Source organism: Gallus gallus, chromosome 8 (genome assembly GCF_016699485.2).
Source record: "Gallus gallus isolate bGalGal1 chromosome 8, bGalGal1.mat.broiler.GRCg7b, whole genome shotgun sequence".
Taxonomy (NCBI): Eukaryota; Metazoa; Chordata; class Aves; order Galliformes; family Phasianidae; genus Gallus; species Gallus gallus.
The window spans coordinates 8,293,369-8,315,871 of NC_052539.1; the positions used below are offsets into that span (position 1 = coordinate 8,293,369).

A 22,503-nucleotide genomic window follows, 5' to 3' on the forward strand; every position below is an offset into this window, starting at 1 on the left:
ACAAAGATTTGCATATCGTTCCTCTTAACGAGGAACAAGTCCTATGATTTCTGACTTTTTTCTCATGTTGGCTCACAGTAATACACTTTAGGCACAATGAATTACACAGTTTCTGTATACCCGTGTCTCGCTCCAATTTATAGGAGGGAGAGGAGGTTCTTTGAAATATGTATGCCCGGCATGAGATTAAGAAACAACGGTTCAAATGTTGGTCCGACCAGTTTATTACAAGTGTTAATAAGGGAGATGAAGAAAGGGGAGGACGGACACTATTAAGGATTGGGGTGATGGGGAAGGGAAGGCGAGCGATAGAAAAGATAGAAAGAAGCAAGAATTGCGTAAAGCGGGGATAGGCACCACCAGGATCCGGCAGTAGTCCCGTTGCACGACGTTCCGACGGTCCGAGGCCGAAGGGCAGGAGCAGCGAGGCCGATCTTGGGCAACGAGAGGGTGCAGGTCAGGGAGGAAGCAGCAAATCTCAGGTAGCAGGCCCAGGGAAGTCCGTCAGCAAACGGTCCGTAGAGAAGGATCTGAAGGCAGAAAGCTCGAGTCGTGGTGAGAGATCAGCCTCTACTCTGCCGTGGTTGTTGGACCCTCTTTTATCCTCCATTTTTCTCCTGCCTACGTGACATTCCTGGGTGCTTGAGCAAGAGTCCTGTGCATACCTCCTTAGATGGCCATCTTCCTCGAGATAAGTCCACACAAAAAGACCGTTTCCCGGCCATTAGCAGCAGCTTATCTCTCTCTCGTTGCCCCTGGCCTTGTCCATCTGTGCTCCTTAGAGGATTTCACAATCCTTAGCCAGGACCTGTCCATCAGTGTCCGCAAGACAAAGGATTTCTCTGCCTTTGCCCAGGACTTGCCTGGACTTGTTCCTCAGCAAACTTTGAGTCAATGATACAAAAGAATAATCTCTTACAACCCGCAACTTCAGTTCTTTTAACAGAGATAAGTCAGTATATCCTTAATCTTATGGATATGTGCTTTCCAAAGTATTCCACACCAGTGTTCTACTGGGTGTCCACATCTAGGTGTTGGCAGCAGCCTGTGAGAGGAGATCAGGGGCTGTCCAGTGTCAGGCACAGCTGGTTCCAGCCTGGTCCAGTTGGCTCTGCAGTAGCCCCATCACAGCCACAGAGGAGCCTACCAGTAATGCTGGTGACACCTCTGGGAAAACAGAATTGAGAGAAGGCAGAAATGCTTGATAAGCAGAGGAGTGAGGGAAAAATGTGAGAGAAACAACCCTGCAGCACCAGGATCACAGAAGGAGGAGATCGTGTTTCAGTTCCTGAGACTTAAAGAAGAGAGTGTGTTGGAGCATGGTCCATGCAGCCCACCATGAGAACCACACCAGGACCAAGCTGTGTAGTGTGGTCAACATGCCTAAGGGATGGGATGCCATCCAGACAGATCTAGACAGGCTGAGCAGTGGGCCCAGGAGAATCTCATGAGGTTCAACAGATCCAATTGCAAAGTCTTGCACCAGGGCCATGGCAAGCCCCACTATCAGTACAAGCTGGGGGATAAAAGGATAGAGCACAGCCCTGCTCTTTAGATGGCTATGTTGTGATAGGACAAGCGGTAATGACTTCAAACTAAAAGAGGGCCGATTTAGCCTGGGTATAAGTTTACATTGTCCTTATTTACAATAATGACAGTGGCACAGGTTGCCCAGAGAGGTGATGGTGCCCCATCCCTGCAGACAGCCAAGGTCAGGCTGGATCGAGCACCTGATGGAACTGTGGGTGTCCCTGTTCATTGCAGGGGAGTTGGACTAGATGATCTTAAAGGTTCCCTTCCAACTCAAATGATTCTATGATTATATCACAGGAGGTAACTGGAATAATTTTTCCGTGGTTCATGTATGTTTTCTACCAACTTCAATTGCAGGGTTAGATCAGTGTAAATAGGAATCCAACCTTAACAATGATATATTATCAAAAATACTCAGAAACTATTCTCAATAGTTTAATTTAATAATAATTTAATAACTTGGAGACTGAAGGTTTTAAACGTTTGTGATTTTTGCAGAGATGAGGAACTCAGGTGAATACCTCCAGGGGAGACTTTTGGTGACCAAGCCAAATCTGTATTTGTGACTGGCTAGAGACAAGTCATCGTTTTGATAGAGAGCTCTTTAAATAATTCTGGAGAATGTCTGAGTAAAGCAAGAATAACTTTGGGTGTAGAAATAGATTTTCATGGAGAAGCTAGCACTCTGAATGTGCTTGGATGAAAAATCTCATAGAAAACTTGTTAGGATAATTGTTTTAATTTTCCAGCACTGCAAGATTTTGCAGGTGATGATGAAGTAATTACTGCTCAAAAAGCATGTTAAGAAACAGCATAGCTCAAAATTACTTCATTGTTCCAATAGCTGATTTAAGAATGAAAAATACTCCCAGTACTATTATAAACAGCAGATACATTGGCAAACTTTGCAGAAGAGCTGTTATTGGATGGGGCCCTGGGTAACCCAATCTACTGGGTAGCAGCCCTGACTATGGCAGGGGGGTTTGAACTAGATGATCTTTAAGTTCCCTTCCACCCCAAGCCAATCTGTGATTCAATGATTCCTTGCTGCTTAGCAAATTTAAAGCTCTGTAAGAAGAGAAAATTTTAACTAAGCCACTGTAAAGTGCATCATGATTACCTGTGAAAAGCGTAAGATATTCATTAGGTACATTTTATCAGCTGTTGCTGAAAGTAACGTGCAGAACAAGATCACCTACAAATAAATATATGAGATGAGTGCAGTGCTCTAAGAATGGGATTTAAGAAATAAAAATTGATCAACTTTTGTTTTGCATTTCTATGGAAACAGCATTTGAAAAACTAGGATGTGGTGAGCACCATTACATACTGTTATCTTCACTTCTTTATAGTATTTAAACTCTATATGGGCGTGTTAATTATGAGATGTTGGAAGAACTGAATGATTTCGATCCGCATAGGTTGTTTAGCTTTACGGCAGCTTTCTATTATACGCAGTTAAATAGATAGTCCTTAGAATATATTTACAATTGAAGCTGATTACAAGTTAGTCAGTGAACTTTCTATGCAGCGTATTAGCCTGATGCGTTTTGTCAGAAATTGACTTACAGACAGTGAATGATGGAATGGAACAATTTTTCTCAGATAAAGAACAAAATTAGGAGCTAGCAAGCTTATTTTAGTTGGGCAGAAATCTCTAAGACAGGATCCACCAACAAATGTGTGCCTTATGTGATTCAGAAAAAGTAGAACCTGAGAACCACTTCCAACTAAAGCAGTCTTCTCTCTGACCTACTAGCCACTTCTGCCATGCTAATTGTTCTAATTAAAACCTTCAGTGTTTTGAGTTACTTCTAATCTGAAAGAAAATTGGGAATAATTTAATAATCTTATTTTGTTGAGGTTATGAAAAATGTAGATACTATCTCTTTTTTCCCCCTCATTTTTCATAATTCTCTGAGTACAAAATACATTAAATAATTTCCAAGTTAGAAACAGTTAACATTGTAAGTACAATTATTGCTCTGTGGGAGCATTCCACAGATCAGCAGAATCCCCTCTCCTTCAGTTACGCTGTCATAATACCATGAGGTGGTATTGAAGCCCTACAGGGAACATGTGTGTAAACACAAAATAAGCCAGAATTCTTTAACCAAAAAAATGTCCAGCCTCTCTAGGATCAAAGCATGACAAGTATAAGAGATAATAGCAGGCGACGTGAATGAAGGATTAAGGCAGCGATAAGATCCTTCAGTTATATTTATCAGCAGTGTACATAAGTGGATGATGGAGCCACAGTCTATTTAAAACCAAAGCAGATTGGACACTGCTCAGTCGCATCACATCACACAGAGCACACTGCGGGGTCCCACTGGCTCTCACTAACAGGTGTTATAATGTTTTAGGTTTCCAAATAAATCCTCACCTGCATTCTATATAAGTCTTTAGCTCCACTTATGACAAATGCCAATAAATATTATTATCCACCTTCATTAGGGGTTCTACCTAACACCCGCAGGGTTCACTGATCCCATACATACCGTACAGCATAATCATAGAGCTAAATGAGGCCATCAGAACCTCCATGGTTTTGTGAATAACTTGTTTTTGTGTCTGTTCACTCATGACAATCAGAAAAAGCAGAAACCAACCACAGAAAAATTAGTCACAAAGCATGACAGTGATGGAAAGCTACCAAGAGAATGAAACATGACACCAAAGGCAGCTTAATGCTATTAATACTATTAGTATGAGAACGTGCTCTCACTTTTTAAGCTTACATCTTTATTTTCTAATTTATTTTAGCACCTTGTTACATTTCCAAGGATCACAGGTAATGCATGTGTAATCTGAGATCAGTGAAACAGGAAAACTGGGAGGACTGTTCTCTGTTTCAAAAATTCAACAACTGCCGAGGCATCACATCTTACTTCTCCAGTCCCAGAAATGGCTTTGGAGGGTGGCCCCAGCAGGCAGCTAGGACCTAGCCAGTCACTCACTCTGTCCCCTACAGAGGGACGGAGAGGAGAATCAGACCAAAAGTGAGAAAAATCATGGATTAGTATAAAGACAGCTTAATAAGTGAAATGCAACAAAACAAATGGAAAACAAGTGGTGCAAAGGTAATCAATTGCTCACCACCACCCAAGAGCAAATGTGTCCAACCAGCCTATGAGCAATGGCTACTTTGGAAAAACTTGCCTCCCCTGCCTTCATTGCTGAGTGTGATGTGAAATGATATGGAATATCTCTCTGATCAGTTTGGGTCATCTAAGTCCCTTCCCAACCTTCTGCCCACTGGCAAGGCTTCTAGCTTTCTTGCTGCAAGGGATAGCATGAGAAACAGAGGTCTCAAAGTTGCTCAAGCATTGCTCAGCAACAGATGTGTTACCAGCAATGTTTTAGTGACAAATCTAAATCAGCACTGTATGGGTTGCTGTGAACAACATTAGCTCCATTCCAACCAGACCCAGTGAATAAGTTTACAGGAGACTGAATATTCCTAAGCAACAGGTAGGAATATTCTATGAGAGTAAACTACGTGTCAGGGTATTTTCCAATCACAATATTGAGTGTGAGGCTACTTTTTTAGAGAGCAGCTTGTTTTGAAGGTGTCATAGTAGAGCTTTCTTTATTATCCTTCACTGCACTTGTTCTCCTATCATGGAGAAAAAAAAAATCATGATTGAGAATTCCTTTTAATATGGGAAATAGAACAAATTAAATATATTTGTCTTTTTTTTTAATTACACAGAAAATTGTTTAGAAATAAAAAAATATAATTTCTTCATGTACTCATAACTGCTTTTTTTGCTATTTATGCAATTCTTTACACTAGTAAGTCAATAATGCTGACTACTGAGTTTGAAAAAAATCACGTTACAGCTGTTTCTTAAGAGTAGACAATGATTAGACTATAGCTGTAAAGTGCAGCTCTAAGGAGCAGATTGGTTAACTCCATATTGACCATATTAGTATTATCACATACCAGCCGTCAGCTACAGAATTTATTCAGCCTCTAACAGTGTTTGTTGTCTCAAAAGAAAAAAAATAACTAACAAATACTTCCTGTGATGACACCAAATTGTCCAATAAATTCCAGTAGGTGGTAGAGAAGATCTACTGCTTCTAGACAGCCCAGACAATGCTTAATGAGAACTTTACCTTCAGGTTGCTGTCTTGTTTTGTTCTGTTTTACCTAGCCATGCAAGTGCACAACTGGGACACTGAGATTATCCTATGTGCATGTGCATGTTTTCTCAGTGTTGCACTTCACGCCTTCACCTGAAACCACAAGGAAACAGATTCTGACCTCCTGGAGTTCATAATAGGAACATGACTTAATGTTCTGTTGTGTAAGAGATTTCTGACATCAGACAATGTTATTTCAAAGGTTGAACAAAACCAAGACAGCTAACTAAATATTGGACACACACGTTTTCTGAATGGGGTCCTAAGATTTGATTTGCTTTCTCTACAATAACATTTGAAGAAATGCAACTGCAATTATGCCACTATGGTAAAGGTGTTTCTACCACCTTACATATATGAATTACTGCTGCTATGTGATTTGGCAAAACACATGTTGAAGAACTAAAACATAATCTCATTCTTCTTTGCAGAAAGTTTTAAGCTCATGCTTCAAACCAAGCAGATTCTAGAGTGCTTCACAAAATACATTTGGGCTTTGTGCTCCACTGCTTTGACAAATGGAGAACATAATCAAACAAATGAAGTAAAAGACATCTTTTTTACTGCCGTCTTTCCTTTGTGACTGAGAAAAGAACCTGAATTCTTTCCTATACTTATCCTCTAAAAGTGTGGAAGAATTCCACAAGGGTGATGTCTGCAGCTGACAAAAACATACCTGTTGTTCTCTGCAACGCCCAAACTCTTGCAAGACAGGAACTGTTAAAAAAAAAAAGAAGTAAATTGAGTTCATCCATCCAAATTCTTCATGCTTTTTCTGTCTCATTAGCTTAATGGCCCAAACAAATGATAAATGCTTGTAATACTGCTATATTTTAAGTGTGTGTTAAAAACTGGAAACACATTGTTTGAGAAACTGCATTGTTCTTGTTCACTGTCATTAGTGGCCCATGTATTTTGATTCTCATGAGGTAATGACATAATAACAAAGGTTATTTTCAAGTCTTACTACAAATCTTTTGCTCAGCTTACTTCTATGGGAGATAACTACATCTGCTGAGATAATGCACCAGATGTTATTCAGGGAATGACTATAAATTTGAAGTAATATCTGTAAAATAATCTATTTTCCAAATGCAAATTGCTTTCTCTGACTGCCCTTCTCTTCCCAGTGTAACTACCCTGTAAAACTCTTCTTTTCTAGCATGTAGTTCCTTCACATTGCAAAGCACAAACAGAGAATTTTAGTGGTATCTGTCTGTTGTCCCCTTTTCAGTCCATGAAAAATTTCTTTAATACACCTTGGCAAATATATATTCTACTTCTGCAAACATTCATAAAGAAAAAGAACACAGATTTTAATCAGTATCTCTTTCTGGTTGAAGACAGAATTGTTTTTGCTATAACTCACAGCGACCGTCTTTTGTACAATTGTTCAGATGTAACAGAACTTTGTTTGACTCCATCACCCTTTCAAAAACTCATCTTGTCTGCAAGTGGTCTTTTATATGCACCACAGAAAATGCATTGAAGAATCTTTTGTTCATGTTAACACGTCTGTCTTCCTTAATTAACCCCAGCCTATCTGTGACAGTGATTGTTTTGTACGTGTGTGTTAATACCTTGCCTAGTCCAAAAGGAATCCGATTCTGACCATGCAGAAGTAACATAACAACATCAGTAAGATTTTATTTATGTCCGTGTGACAATACTAGACTCAGGCAGGGAGAGGAGCTGAAGAGAAGATGCACAACTTCTACATTTAGATATAAAAAAGTTAAAAGTACCACTCTGTTTCTCTGCAAATCTATTGAAGTGTTAGGCTAGTGGTTCTCACAGTGCTTGTGAAGTCAATGCTTGTGGTATGCTGTCCTCTATTCCATTTCCAACATATTAGCTACTGGAAGTACATCTCATACAGTAGGACATTACTTCTGGTACTGAAGTGTGGACTAATACAGTCACTGAGGAGAAATTTTCCACAAGAGAACAAGGCATTTGATGTGTAAGACTCTTCACCACAGTGCTTCAATGGGACTTAAAACACAGCTCCTCCTTTACTCTTTTCTCTACAGTTATCTTTTCATTTTCTTGAAAGTAACATAGTTTTCAGTGATTTTTCAAGTCTAGCTATCAATAAAGAGTGAATACATAAACATATCAGGTTACCCAAAAATACCAACCTTATAAGGTTGCCTACAAAATCTTGGAAACACAGACAAAGTACACCTTAATTAAAATTTTCTATACGAGAAAATTTTGTAGCATCCTATATAGCACAGATAATAGCAGATGTGAAGATGTGACAGAATAGACTTAAATTTTCCAAGAACAATTCCTAACAATTCCTTCCTGCCAATTCCTATCAAAGTTCAAGTTTCCACATCTGAAGTGCTGTTAACCCCTTCCAGAAATGTGTGTCTAGCTACGTATAGTGAGCTCATGTGAACTTACAGAACTTGGAGTTAATATCTTCTGAAAGGAGTGAAGAAACATCACTGGTCTTTTCATCATTGGTCTTTCCCATCTCAGAAGACTGGTGTCTGAATGACACTTATAACCTTAAAAAAAAAAAAAAAAAACCGCCAACACTTTTTATTCTTTACTGCCAAATGTCAGGGTAGGTGTAAGACATAAGGAGTCTATGTTCCCCGATAGGATTCATCCCAAAGTACTGAAAGAACTGGCTCATGTCATCAGAAAACCTCTCTCAATTATTTTTCAGTGATACTGGGAAACTGGAGAGATCCCCATTGACTGGAAGCTGTCAAACATCCTAGTTTTCAAGGAGGGCAAGAAAGAAGACCCTAGAAGTAACAGGCCAATCAGTCACACTTCAGTGCCTGATAAAATAATGGAGAAGTCTATTCTGGGGGGTACTAAAAAGCACCTGAAAGGCATTGTAGCCACTGGTCATAGCCAACATGGGTTTATGAGGGGAAAGTACTGATTAACTAAATTCTTCCTGCTATGACAAGGTTATCCACATACTGGAGAAAGGGAAGTAAGCTGTTGAATTTTAGCAAAACTTTGAATACTCATCACAGTACTCTTCTGGGCAAAATGTCCAACATACACCTAGATACATACACGAGCTAATGCATGAACAATCAGTCGGGCTCAAGTAAGTGGGGTCACATCAGGCTGGTGGCCAGTCACTACTAGGGCTCCACGGGACTGCATTTTAAGGCCAGTCCTCTCTGATGTTTTTATACATGATGTGAATGCAGGACTGGAATGCATACTAAATAAGTTTTTTGACAGTACTAAATTCAAAGGACCTGCTGACTCCCTTGAGGGTAGAGTGGCCTTCCAGAGGGATCTTGATAAATTAGATGGCTGGACTATCACCAACCATATGACATTTAACAAGAGCATGTTCTGGATTCTGCGCCTGGAATGAGGCAACCTTAGATATATAGAAACCAGGGGACAAGAGGCTGGAGAGCAGTCCTGCAGAAAGTCTGGGAATTCTGATTGATTGTAAGCTGAATACGAATCAACAGTGTGTGCTGGCAGCCTAAAAGGCCAACCGCACCCTGGGGTGCACCAGGCCCAGTGCCGCCCACTCTGCTCTTCCTGGTGTGGCCTCGCCTGGAGCACTGGGTTGGGCACCAGATACAAAAAGAACATAAAGCTATTAGCGTCCAAAGGAGGGCTATGGAGATGGGGAAGGGTCTGAAGGCAAGGTGTGTGAGGAGGGGCTGAGATCCCTCGGTTGGTTCAGTGTAGAGCAGAGGGGGCTGAGGGGAGGAATCATGGCGGCTGCAGCTCCCACAGCGAATGAACAGGGACATCTCTATTAGACATATGGCTTAATTTCTAGATAATGATGTGTGTAGCCAGCAGTTGGACTCAGTGATCTTTGCAGATCCCTTCTAGCTCAGGATACTCCATGATTCTAAGTAAGTACACAGTCATTGTTAACACTGTATTTCTCTGATTTATTTTTCCACCAAAAAATAAATTATAAAAGTTCCAATTCATTCCCTACAAGTGAAATGCTGGTAAATTCCAAAAATAAACTCCTCTGCAAGAAAAGGAAAAGTATCTGGCTGTAATTCCATTCGAATGAATCATATCTCCATTTAAGTAAAAGCACATAGGTCAAATATGTTTATGAAGCAAAATTCTAAACACAGCATATTTGTTTCTATACTGAGCAAACACACGACTTATTTAGATAAGTAGTTCAATTTGTGGGTGCACTCAAACAGCAACAAAAAATGAAGCCGGGGAATATGTGACATGTTGTTTTCAAAGCAAAATATAAACACTTGGACATAGGCAATTAAGCATTTGCTATGTTTTCTAGATGAATATGCAAATTTGACATTCAAATCAATGTCTAAAAATAATCTCACCCATTCAAAAAACACCAAGATCATAAGGAGTGCAAAGTGTGAGCCTTTTTGCTTTAATTACTTTGCCATAATATCAGTTAAGGGCAAGGCACTTCAGTAGGTTATCATTTTCCTCCTCCCAACTGTTTCAAAAGTCAAGTAGAGTTTCTCCTGACAAAACATGCAATAAATGGAATGTTTAGATGGAGAATTTACAGGAGACCAGCATGCAGAGAATTCATTATAGCTAGGAGGAAGAAGCTACTGTAAGAAGGTGACTGCATTGTTTGCATAATACTTTTTTCCTGCTGCAAATTAACAGTAACTGCTGAACTGATTTAATAAATTGCATGCATTGTCAGTACCTAAAAAGAAACATGGAGCCAGTTCTGGAAAAAAAGAGGGTGAAAAATATGGTTAAAAAAAAAAGGTAAAAAAATAAAAAATAGGGTAAAAAAAAGTGTTACAGGATATATTATTAAGATGTGTATTTACCAATACACAGACACACCACTACTTAATGTAGATTTACAAGAAAAAGGAATTTGATGACCTCTAATTCACTGCCACTTGGCTTGTAGGACTGGCAGAGGTAATGCACCTCCTCATTCTCACACGATGATGTGCAGTTCCTTAGGTGAAACTAGGTTCCAAGTGTGGATTCTGCACTGCCAGTTCATGGTTCTTGCCCCATTCAAGTACAGTTAGTGCCATGGTTCTACTGTTTGCATTTTCAGTATTCTGACCTATGATGACATTTTGTAATATTTTATTACGATCATTGAACAAAAGGCAACAAAGTCCTCTACGAGACTTCAGGTCTGCTTCAGGATCATTTCAAGGTCTAAAAAGGAACTGTGGTGGCAATTAGATCTTGGAATGGACATCAGTGGAAGATTTATGTTGTTATTCCAAGACAGTATTCTTTTAACTTCTAGGTATTCAACAAATATACACAAGTTAATAGTATCAGAATATCCTTATTAGATTTAAAGCAGGAAAAGGGCCAGAAGAAGTGATATGAGTTGAGGAAACATTACTGTACCGCTCTTGATTAACAGGAAGGGAAATAATGCACACTGAAATATTGATCAGACTGTGACCACTGTGCTTGTAGGTGCTATGAAATGAAAGCTGAACTTAACTATGAACGGTCTGTGCCAAAGTCCAGTAAAGTCAACCTTCTCTTTTTTTGAGGGGACAGAGTTGGTAAGACTCAAAATCAAATTCTCTTTGATTTTAACTACCTCTTCTGGCTTGAAATAACTGCAGAACAAATTCAGTCTAGGACATCATGTCAGCAAATCTCTTTATAAATATGTGTGTGTGTTTATGTAGTTACATACATGCATGCAAATAGATGAAGGTCCACAGATCTTACTAGCATTTGCAGTAACAAACACTGCCATGAAGATACTGCTGCCTCCACACACCCTAGCATGTTGATCTATCCCACTTGTGCTATGTCTGTCTTCTGTTTTCTCTGTGATTTTATCAGTTCTAGAAAATGAACAGGACTATTACTGAGTACCTTGAATCCCAAAGTCTATCTAATAGTCACTGCAGGCTTGATGTACAGCCATCTTCGTGAAGAAACACTTATCTTTACATAAACAGGCTGACCTTTCTAACTGGCATTTTGTCAGGACTGGCTGAAGGTGGAAGGGGGAGAGAAGAGGGGAAGAGCAGTCTGTACTGCTTGTTGCTGCAGGAGAAAGTATACTCCAAGGCAACGAGGCAAGATGGTATGCTTTTCATTTTTATAACTGCAAAATGAATCATGCACATGCCTACATATTTAACAGCTACTACACTTGAAATGGGCACCTCTTTTTTCTCCACTATCAATAACATCTTTCCTCTACTCCTATTTTCCTCTGAAGAAATTAAGAAAGCAAAGCAGGATAAGTCATTACTAAGAGAAAATGACTCCACAGTTCTTTAGTTTAAACATGACTTAAAGGTGCTGGTGGGGGGCAAAACAATGTGATGCAATTGGGCTTCTGCAACGTCTCACAAAAAGATTTTGGAAGCATAAAACTGCCAGGCTGACATGTGCACACAAACATTTCACCCTTGCGCACGGTGAGATGAGTGAGAGAAGACAAAAACCCTCTTGATCAAGAAGGCCAACAGAAATGACAGTCTCGTGAAGAGTGTATGTCACACAATGGGCAAGTGCCACTGTAATATTGTCTGCCACCCCATCTCGCCCAATGTATACATCACATGGTCTACATGATCACTTTGCTTACTGATCTTGGGAGGCACAGTGCAAACGTGACCAGGTTGCCTTGCTCTCTCATTGGGATGCCAGAGCCCCTTGTTCATCTGCAGCGTGTTCCCTGTCAGCGGCTAGATTTTGATTTATTAATACCAAGCTCTCAGGCTAACCGTACCTATGGAAAGACGTGTTCATCAGCCATAAACACACGTCTGCTTACAGTACACGTATGCAGGAGAGTGACAGAGCTGGAGAGGTAGCAAGGAGGATCATGCTCCACGAACGCTGACGCTGCCTCCCCTCCCTTACATACCCCTTGAAATTCAGCACATAACTCTGGAGCCACTATGGGAGGAAAAGGGAGATTTCTTCCACCAAGCCAGATCGTGATTTCCATACAAAGAGTCGAGAAGCGCCAAAAAAGGGGGGAGCGAATAGGGATGCTTCCCTTAGACAGGACGGGGAGGGGGGGGGCGCGAATGCTCAGCAGGAACGCTGCCCAGCCCTACCCTCCGCCACCGGACAACAGCTTTCTGCCGCGATGTCCGCCGCTCCGAGGCGCTCCGAGACGCCGCTCCGCCTCTCACGGCTCCGCCGGCCCTTTGGCTGCGGGTTGCGGGCAGCAGACGGGCGCCGGCGGGGAGAAGCGGCTACGGGGGGACTGTCTGCGCGAAGGAGGGAAAAAAGCACAAATCCAGCAAGCCAGCAGCGAAACCAGAGGGATCGGAGACAAAGGCTTCGCCCAGGACAGGGGAGAGGCGGAAAGCAGGGCTCCTCTTACCGCTCGGTACCGCCGCCGCGGCTCGCTGGATGGCGGCTGCGGGAGGAGGAGGAGCGGCCGCCGCGCCGCCCAGCAGCCGCACCGGGGCTGCCCTCCGTCCGGCCGCGGCCCTACCGGCTGCCCGAGTGCCGCCGCGCGGGGCTCCGTACGGCTGCCCGCTGCGTCTCTCTCCGCCCTCCCCGAGGGGATCGGTGACGCCGGCAACCCCTCCGCAGCCCCTCCGCCAGAGCCCCGCCGAGCCGTCCCTGCCCTCCGCAGCCTCCCGCTGCCGGCTCGGTCTGGACTGTGCTTTGAGCAGGCTCGACGCAGCCCCTCTGTTCCTGCCCGCTGTGCGCATCCCGCCGTTTGTTATTCTTTCCTTGAGGAGCACCGCCATCACCGCACACACACACACAGAGACACACAAAAGGAATAAATAAAAATGAAAATAAAAATAAAACCGACCCAACCAAAGCCCCGCAAACAGGGAACAAAATCAATCTTAACCCCTCCCTGTAAGTCCTCATGCTATTCGGATTTCCTACCCTCTCTCCTCCTCCGCCCCTCCACTCCACCCCCCCCTCCCCGACCAGTTTCTCTGGGCCCCGTGCCTCCCCCCGCACACACACACGCACGGTGTGTATGGGTGTTGTACTTGCTGCTGTGCCACACGGAACTGCTGATGGTTTCCAAAGTCCCACCACCATGCCCATCCCTCCTCTAGCCTGAAGCCGGAGATATGGACTGTACGTTTGGATTCGGGATGCATTTTGCTCACAGCCGCTTCGCTTCCTGAAATGTCACCCGGTGAGTAGGTTTTATTTCACATTTAGATTGCTTGTCTTCAGCAGACGGACACTTAAAAGAGGAAAAAAAAAAAATGGAAAGGAAAAAAAAAAAAAAAAGAAAGAAAGAAAAGCAGCTTCTCCGTTGCCTCGCCTTGCCTCTCAGCCTCCCAGCAGCGCGGCTCGCTCCGCTTCCCGAACTCGAAGGAATTGGAAGCACCAGCCCTGCCTGCACGGATCCGTTCCGTGCGTTAGTCACAGCTCCCGGCGCTACATCGCACCGCTCCGCAGTCTCACGCGCAGCTTTTATGCCATTCCGCCGCTTATTCATCACACTGTATTAATGTTTCCATCAGACGCTCTACCTGCTACATTCCCTAAGTTTAACTCCTGCAGGCACAGCTGATCGAGGGGGGGGGGAGGGGGGGGGCGGGCGGAAGGGCTCGGAGGAAAAGTTCATTGCCCTCACTGATCCCCGAAGGAGCTCGGATTGGATCGGGGGTGGGGAAGCATGCTCCAGAAGGGATCGGAAGGGCACAAAAGGAATCCCCAGACCCACTCGCTCCGTCCTGTCGCTTGCACTGGAGGGTGCCAGCGGCCGGGCTGCGCGCCGGGGGCGGCCGGGGGGGGGCTGCGGCTGCCAGCACCGCCAGGTTCGGTACCGCCGGGCTGGGGGATGCTGGGTTAGAGCTTGCCTGGGGGTAGAGAACAGGCGCCGTCTGCACCAAACGTACATATATGTATATATCCACACATCTACCTGCCGCTTTCCGAAGTGAAGGCTGTCTTTTGGATCAAAAAGACTTTACTTCTTTACTTCGAAATAAAAATTCAGAATAGGACCAAGGGGAATAAATAGTTGTTGTTAAAAAAAGGATGAGTGCCGTTATAGTGCTATTTGCGGCTGATGCTTCCAACGTTTCTGTGTCTCTAATTAAAGGCAGAGATCTACCCACGTTCAATAACAGAAGGTAGGGAGGGAACATGCTAGTTCTCACGAGGAGGTATTGACCGAGCTCCATTTAACTCTGTCATTTAGCGTGCGCGCTGAGTGTGTGTGCGTGTGTGTGTGTGTGTGTGTGTTTGCGCACAGTCATGTCTCCACAGCAGTACGTGCATAGATCGCAAGGACGGTGCTCAGGGCTTGCAAGCAGGTGGAGGTGCCAGTGAGAAAGACTCGAGATCTGAATTTATTGCCTGGTGGCAAGCAGAGAACCGAAAAGATCAATGCCCTCTTCAATACCGTGCTCCTGAGACTGCTTCCCACCCCCCCTCCCCCCCCCCTCCCCCCCCCCCCCCCCGCCTCCAAATTGCTGGCTGATGTCGGGAAGGGGGAAAGGGGAGTAGAAGAAAGCCCTTCAGGCGTGGGATCCAAAATCCATTCTTCTTCCAGTTCCTCTCTTCTCCCGGCAGCTGGACAGGCCCCCCGCCCCGGCTCCATCCCTCCCCATAGTCTGTGCCCCCGCCGGGTTTCCCGTTGCCGTCAGTGCCTCCCTTGCCTCCCCTGCCCCGGTCCCTCGCACCGGGCTGGGGTCATTCACCAAACCCCGTGCGCTTCTCCTGAATCTTCTGCTGCGGGGATCCTCCCACACCATGCTCCTCAAGGAAAGTTTCTATGCATTCAGACCTCCTTCCCTTCCTAGGTATAGAGGATTACCTAGGTAAGTGCATTTCCAAAGCTCTACCCAATGTGTCACCCTTCTTTTTGTTCTTTGTTTTTCTCTCCGTATTAAGAACTATCAGGAAGCCCTGGGGGTTAACTCTCTGTGGGAATAACCCGCTCGGTGAGCAGCACCTCGCACGCCAGTTAAATGGTAGCGCGCTGCAGAAGAGATTGATGTGCCCATCAGCAGAACGCTGCCCGCGATTCGGAGCACTCCGCACTCCCTCTGTGCCGGCAGCGGTGGGAGATGGCAGGGCAGGGAATGCAGGCAGCGGAGTAGTTCAGATCGCGGTCATGGAGATGGATGGCAGCGGTGCCTGGGCAGTTCACGGGCAGGGTGGTGGTTCGGCAGACGGGGAGGGGGGCAACAGACCCTTTGCGTACAAACATCGAATAAATCAATGCAATTAATGTAGTCTTAATGGGCGATAGTATGCGGCGAGCCTTAGGCATGTTTAATAGGGAAGATTCCCATTAGCCTCGGTGGTTCATTTCCAGCGTTCCGCGCTCCCAGACCAGAGGATCCCCGCTGCTCACACAGGGCTGGATGACTCGGAGAAAATGGGAATGCCAGGGAACAGCCCGGCGGTTTTTTGGCTTCGGTTCGGTTGATTCTTTTGCTTTTTGTACAAAGGAAGGGCAGCGGGTAAATACCTCCCGAGCCTCGCACCTCAATCCTAGGGGAATGGTCAGAAATAGCCTTCTTCCCTTCTTTCTCTCTGCTTGTTTGTGACTGGCCTCGCTGTCAGGGATTGCTGTCACATCCTCTGTCACCTTCAGACTCTCTGAAGCTGTGAGGCTTCGGGACTCCTCTTCGGTCCTCCTCTTCGGTCAGGATCTAATTTTCCAATTCCAAATATTGGCAGTGGCAGGAGGACACCTGGGAGGGGGCTCGGAGGGAGGAAACTCCTTTAAAGACGCAAGTCGGCAGCCAGTCTGCCCGCTCCTCTGCCTGGACGTAACCCCGTTCCGTTCCTCCGAATTGCTCTTACCCCTCTCGGGGGAGGAGGCAGCGGGGGGGGCCGGGGGGTAGGGGGTGGCACGCCACCTCCCGCAGCTGCAGGAGGAGCTCCGGACAGGGCGAGCTCCCGCAGCCAAGTGTCGGACCCAGGCTGCCGGGACACCCCCGTCCCCCCCCCCGCCACATCCTCCGCGGGCGAAGCAAGCTCCCTGCGCCCACCGCCCTCCCCTTCAGAAGAGAAGAGGAAAGCGAACCCCCCGAGGACGGATTGTGTGCTCCACCCGGCTGGGTGGACTTCACAAGGGAGCCGGAGAGCTCGGGCGGAAAGAGTTAATAGGGGCTGCAGGGTGCTCCAGGCGTGAGTTCTGAGCGCACCTCATAGGCGCACCAGCCAATCCCAGGCACCAAGAGCATGAACCGTATGTAGCACAGTGTAAAAAGCGAGGTAAAGAAAATAGGGTGTAAGCTGTCACCATATATCGGAAGGCAAGGAGACCTGATTTTTGGGGGCTACGATTCCTGTGCTGCTTAGAGATCGGCATGCATGTACAAAGGTAAGGGCTTTGTTACCAGCAGTCTGTATTGTGGCTCACTCCTGGATTCAAGTGCATTTTCTGCATACGTTTCATTAAGTGTTAAATTGTACAGTGCAGAGTGAGAAGAAGTGGAATATGCTGTGGTCTACTGTATGAGATTATTATTATTATTATTTTGAAAGACTACATTCGTTTCAAGTGGTAATAATTTCTTTTAGAGGTTAAGGAAGTGTATGCATGTGAAGCAAAGTAGATCCGTGACTGGCAAAAAAATGTAATGTGTGTGATAAGTGAAGAATGTTCTGTGATGGCTGCATCAAAATCAGTCATGGACCCATATCAAATGAAGGCCAACATGAGATAGACCTGGTCTGGAAAAAAAAATAAATAAAGGGGTAATTCAGAGATATGTATCTGACAAATAAGTGTGACAGCAGAAACTAAAACAACTTATTTGCTGACATCTAACAATATTTAAATATGGCATCACAAAAGAATGCTATAAAAAATGAAATCAAAACCTTACAGTGTGTATTTCCAGAGACAGGTGGCTCTGACATGTTAAGTATAAGGAGATAAAGCTGGAGTGGCCCTACTTGCATTTACAAGGTGAAAGGAATAACTTCAGAGGAGCAATCCATTTAGATCTCAGTTTACAGACTGCTGTCAGTGCCCAACACGAGTAGAGCTTGCGTTTACTCATTTTACGTGTGCTCTATCACCTTTACCGTAAGACCTGGCTTTGAGTACAGAAATGTTGCATGTGTGAGTCCTTTCTGCATCTAAGCATGGCAATGAGCAGTCTGAGACACTGTTGCTGTGCTAATTATCAGAGTTATGTAAAGAAACTACCTACAGTGTCTTGCCTTCAACCATTTTTTCTCTGTAAGTCATGTCCATAATTTAAGCGAAGAAAAAAGAAAACCAAAGAAAAAAATGTGTTATATTTTCAGCAAGCTGATCCACCTCCAGTGAAAGCTCACCTCCCCAGCAGATGCCGAGTTCACTAGAGTTGCTGTGTTTGGGGTGTTTGTTCATGAGATAATGAAACACTGTGAGGGAAAACGTTAACTAGGAAATGTGAAAACAAGCAGCTGAATGTTTTACAGATCTTACTGCAGAAGACAGCATTTGTTCCACAAGCCAACAAAACAACTTGAGGATCCTCAAGTGATGTAATCATCCTGTCTCATCTTTTCCCATTTTTTTTCTACTACTGTCTGAACACTGTTGTGAAGAATTAATTACAGGAGCCTACTCACTGTTTACATCAATGTGTGTCTGAAAAGTTAGTTCTCTGCTCACACAGATTACTGTGATTTCGCTCCTCTCAGTCTCAGGAGGAGACAGTGATTTATGGGACTAAAATAGTTTTATTTCATTTGGATTAATTTGGAATTGAGTTATCACATCTGACTATGAGCAGTCTCAAAAATGTCCTCCTTCAGATTTTAACAAAAAATGCAACACCTACTTAAAACTAAAGAACACTCTTTTTAGCAGCAAGCTTGACTTGTGAGTGGTTTGTGAAAGTCTAAATAGAAAACTGAGAGATCAATTAATTTACCTAAGATTTTGCTTAGGAGAAAAAGGGAGTGGTGCAAGACATTAGATGTACTTTCTAGAAACATTAAGTCTTTTCTAGATGTCACGTGCAGCTCCTTATTTCTCCCAAGGGTTCGTCCCTCTCAAAATCAGAAGTAAAGATTGATTTTTTTTTGTTTTCCCTCCTGAAATATTAGCAATCTCATCTGGGAGTGAAATCACTAGAAATATTCTTTGACACAGGGAGCCAAAATACACTCACAGATAGGCTGCATTAAAAACAAACTTGTCCTGATAGACTGCTGCAGGCAGTAACTTACAATAGTCACTTTATGAGAATTGGCTTACTCTTCCTCTTAATCTCATCCTATGTCCTCATAAGAGCGAGCAAGCACTTATTTATTTAATTCATTTTTAAATTGCAACCACATTCTTGTTGTGGTATTGCTTTCCTATTGTTCAATATGTCTGCTGTTCAGTGAGGGCCTGATCTCGCTCTATTAAAGGAGATCAGAGCATTGCTATTAACTTCACTGAAAGCAAGATCAATTTCCAAGATAATAATTTGGAACCAAAATGAACTTCAGTTTTAGAAAAAAAAAAAAAGCAAGCTTCATGAAGCTACTTGCTGCATACAGAGTTGTATGAGGTATTGCATATCTTGACTCAGATATCATTAAAATAGTAAATTGAAGATTTTTTAATGTGATCTCATGTTTCTTTATGTCTTAGTATTCTGCCATTATTGATAAATGAACATTTTTCTGTATAAAGTTGAAGAACATGAAGAGTTTCATTTCCTGAAGGGTTCCACTGAGCTGAAGGCATTCAGTACATCATGATTTAAGTTGTCCAGCTGCTGAAACTGTAATGTGGTTATTTTGGCTTCTGAGCTCTGACATTAATAGCTTACATGTAGCATAGTAAGTGTGAATATACACAGATAATTTTTATGTACATATACACAGGAGTATAACATACACCATACTTACCCATCCATTCATTTCTCCATACATATGATACGTGTAATTGCTCTCTTGACCTGGGTCATACATGTGATCAACTATTAGCACAGTCGTTTTCCCATCTCCCATTGGAAATCTCCATTTACTCTGTGTGCCACAAAATAACGAGCTGGCAAGAGGAAACAAGGACACCCTCTGTCATGTCAAAGCTTTACATATTTAATGAGCCTTTCACAAAAGCCACAGATTTTGTTCCACCTTCAAAAGAAGATTGACCAGGCAATATGTACTGTTAGCTAAATTAACGCTATTAAACTGTAGTGGTTTCTCTAATAACGAGGTGAGATCTCAAGGCTCATCAGTCAGGTACCTTTGCTGTAGCACTCAGATTAATGGCGATTAAAAAATTCCATTCATTTGCAGTAACACTTTCACTTCCACATTTACCAGCACATGATTAATGGGAAACATGGCTTTTAGGATATTTATCACACATTGCAAGTAAAGGACTTAAATCTGGGGAATCAGAGCACTAGTCTATATCTTTAATCCCATATCATTCATGACTGCTGAGAACTCTGCAGAGCTAAGTTAGCTCTTTCAGTACTTATTAAACCATTGGAAATAACAAAAATATCTGGTTAACTGACCATGGATGACTCTAAAGTTAAATGGGATTATTAAAATCCATTATACATTCCCTTCCCTTCCCTTCCTCCCTCCCTCCCTCTCATTTTTTCCCTATTTGAAACTCTGTTTCTAAGGAGTCTTACCTTCACAGGTGTAAAACACTGAAAAATGGTACTGTGGGTTACGGTGGCAGCCTAGGAATACACTGTTAAATAGCTAGCTTTCACCTAAAATGTTAATGGTCCCTATTCATTGGAAGTTTGGAGGTCACACAGAGCAAACATTTATTACAGCTAATTTTATCTTTTTTTTTTTAGCTTAATATATAACTCCAAGGGCTAGAACTGTCCTATTTTCAACAAGACATTGTATATAAATATACTGTATAGATGGATATATGTGTACTTTGGCATCTTAATAGTGATCACATCAGCACTGTCTTATAGGAAATACTTAGCACAGTGCAAACAGAATGTTAGCTTTCCTCCTTTTGTTCCTCCATCTTGAAATGTGGACAGGTATACAGGGCAGAGATGACACCCATCTCTGTTCTTTAGGAACATGTGGCTGCTCAGTATTTACTGGATTAATTACCTTATTCCTCAGTTTTGTAACAACATTTCTAATAAAGATGCTTCTTAATGTAAAGCAGTAAAGTTTGTGCATGTTGAGACTCATCCTGCTGTCAGCCTCTGGAAATGAAGAATTTATTTCACATAGATCCATTAGCTGGTGATGGCCATTAGTTGATGATGTTCTCTTTGTTTAATTACTGCTCTAGTGGGAGATGAATCTGACTTATTAGCTTAAAAAGTAAAAGCTTTAGTAACCTACTAATTACATTTAAGCTGTATGTTAACATATGTTTATCATGTTTATTTGCATTAGTTGGAGAAACGGTAGGGGCTTTTTTTGAAAGGTATTCATAAAACAGATTAATATTTTTATGCAGGTCTATCTTGGCTATGTAAAGTCTAGAACATTTTTTCAGTCTTTCTGGAGGAAAAAAAAAAAAAAAGGTGAGGATGTAATAAGAAAATCTTATGTTTCTCATATCTAGAGAGACTGCACTGATCTGTATTCTCTAATAAAAAATCTAGACAATGTGTCCCCTGTTCTGCACTGAAAAGATACTAGAGGAAAGTTTAAAGCTTTTCAACATTTGCTTAACATCTCTCTATTAAATCAGAATGTGCTTTTCTATCAACTGCGACAAGAAATTGTGATAATTTTGCACCACCATGGTTTCAGACTATCACTTAGCTAAATTAAAACAGTTGGGAGATTGTAATTGGTGATGAGACTGTAGCTCAGACTTCTCATAACATGATGTTCACAAGAAGGGTATCTTTTAACAGATTTTTCCTTTTTTTTTTCTTTCTAATTTTGTAATTTTTTCTAAATTTGTCCAAAAAGTGATAAACAACTTTTATTTTCCCTAAACTAATGTATCATAATCATGTTTAGGAAGAAGATTTATGAGGAAGCTTCACTGCTGTATTTATATGAGATTGCAGGCTGCCCAGTACACATGACATAATTATTACTTTTACAACCAAGCCTTGTATATTATCCATCCTGAGATGCAATTAGGTCCAGACTGACTTGCTGAAGCTTGAATCTTTGTTCAGTCAGCCATAAAGTCCCTCTCTCACTATAAAAAATTAATAGCTTTAACATGAACATTTAAGAGGATCTGGCTATTGCCCATATACTAGTTATAGGCTTAAAATGTTCAGGCAAAGGGACTTACACAAAGTCATGCAACAGTTTATACTGAAGGATCAGACACAGAGCTCTGGGCTCTTGAGTCCTCTGAGTTCTGTCTAGGCAGCATGCACAACAAGTTACACGTTTTTTTCCAATAAGGCTTTGGTGGTATAAGTCTATTTTTTTTTCTGCTAGCGTAAATGAGCTGAAGCCAGGGAATCTGAAAGGAATTTTAACTGTCCATTTACAACAGCTGAAAATCAGCTCCACCATCTGTGAAATCAGCTGTAAAATACATTACGAGCTCTGGAGCACCTTTGTCTGAAAGACCTAATGGAAAAGCAAAACAAAAACATTATCATTTTATTAGATATCAGCAATAAGAAACAAAATACATAAAATTATCCATTCTTACTGAAATGAATCCAGAGATGTTGTGCAAGACAAATGACGTTCTATTAGATTTTTATGGAGATTATTTCTAACTACTGGTCTAAACTAATTTTCACATGGAAAATAAAATCAAGAGGAGTGCAAATTCTCCATCAGATGTTACTTAGCTAGCTCATGCTACAGAGCAGTAGCCCATACTTGAAGTAAGGTACCTAAACTGACATATTCGTTTCTAGAAACCCCAAACCCATGACTTTAGTTGTCAGAATTTGAAACAAGAGTGGGATTATGGATTTGGTTAGATATCTGAGGGGCTGGAAGAACATCAAACTTAGCTGTCAGCTG

General features: G+C 42.6%; 2 protein-coding genes across 12 annotated transcripts in view; one reads left to right on the forward strand and one right to left on the reverse strand.

Annotated features, from left to right (window-relative positions):
• Positions 1–200: 200 nt before the first annotated feature.
• LOC768392 lies at positions 201–13,527 on the reverse strand. Of its 9 annotated transcripts, XR_005862036.2 has the most exons (6): positions 12,992–13,527; positions 8,098–8,204; positions 6,362–6,402; positions 5,659–5,778; positions 4,425–4,501; positions 1,107–1,167 (listed from the first exon to the last, which is right to left on the reverse strand). XR_005862036.2 is itself a non-coding variant. In XM_025153142.3 (4 exons), exons 1-4 carry the CDS (start codon positions 13,365–13,367, stop codon positions 1,059–1,061), a joined length of 633 nt encoding a protein of 210 aa, XP_025008910.2. In that variant the 5' UTR covers positions 13,368–13,527; the 3' UTR covers positions 201–1,058. The 9 variants fall into 9 exon arrangements, 3 of the variants coding, with proteins under 3 accessions (XP_025008910.2, XP_040561229.1, XP_025008912.2); XR_006930825.1 differs by having other exon boundaries at positions 213–4,501; XR_005862034.2 differs by lacking the exon at positions 5,659–5,778 and having other exon boundaries at positions 1,029–1,167.
• A 64-nt stretch (positions 13,528–13,591) lies between these two features.
• The window catches only part of BRINP3 (BMP/retinoic acid inducible neural specific 3), a 211,041-nt gene continuing 202,129 nt past the window's right edge, over positions 13,592–22,503 (forward strand). The window contains exon 1 of one of the 3 annotated variants that reach the window (XM_426633.8): positions 13,592–13,777. The gene's annotated coding sequence lies outside the window, so the exon portion shown is untranslated. Of the gene's footprint in view, positions 13,778–15,326; positions 15,417–16,821; positions 16,934–22,503 lie in introns of those variants that run through there. The other 2 variants (XM_040705294.2, XM_004943288.5) reach the window with 2 other exon arrangements.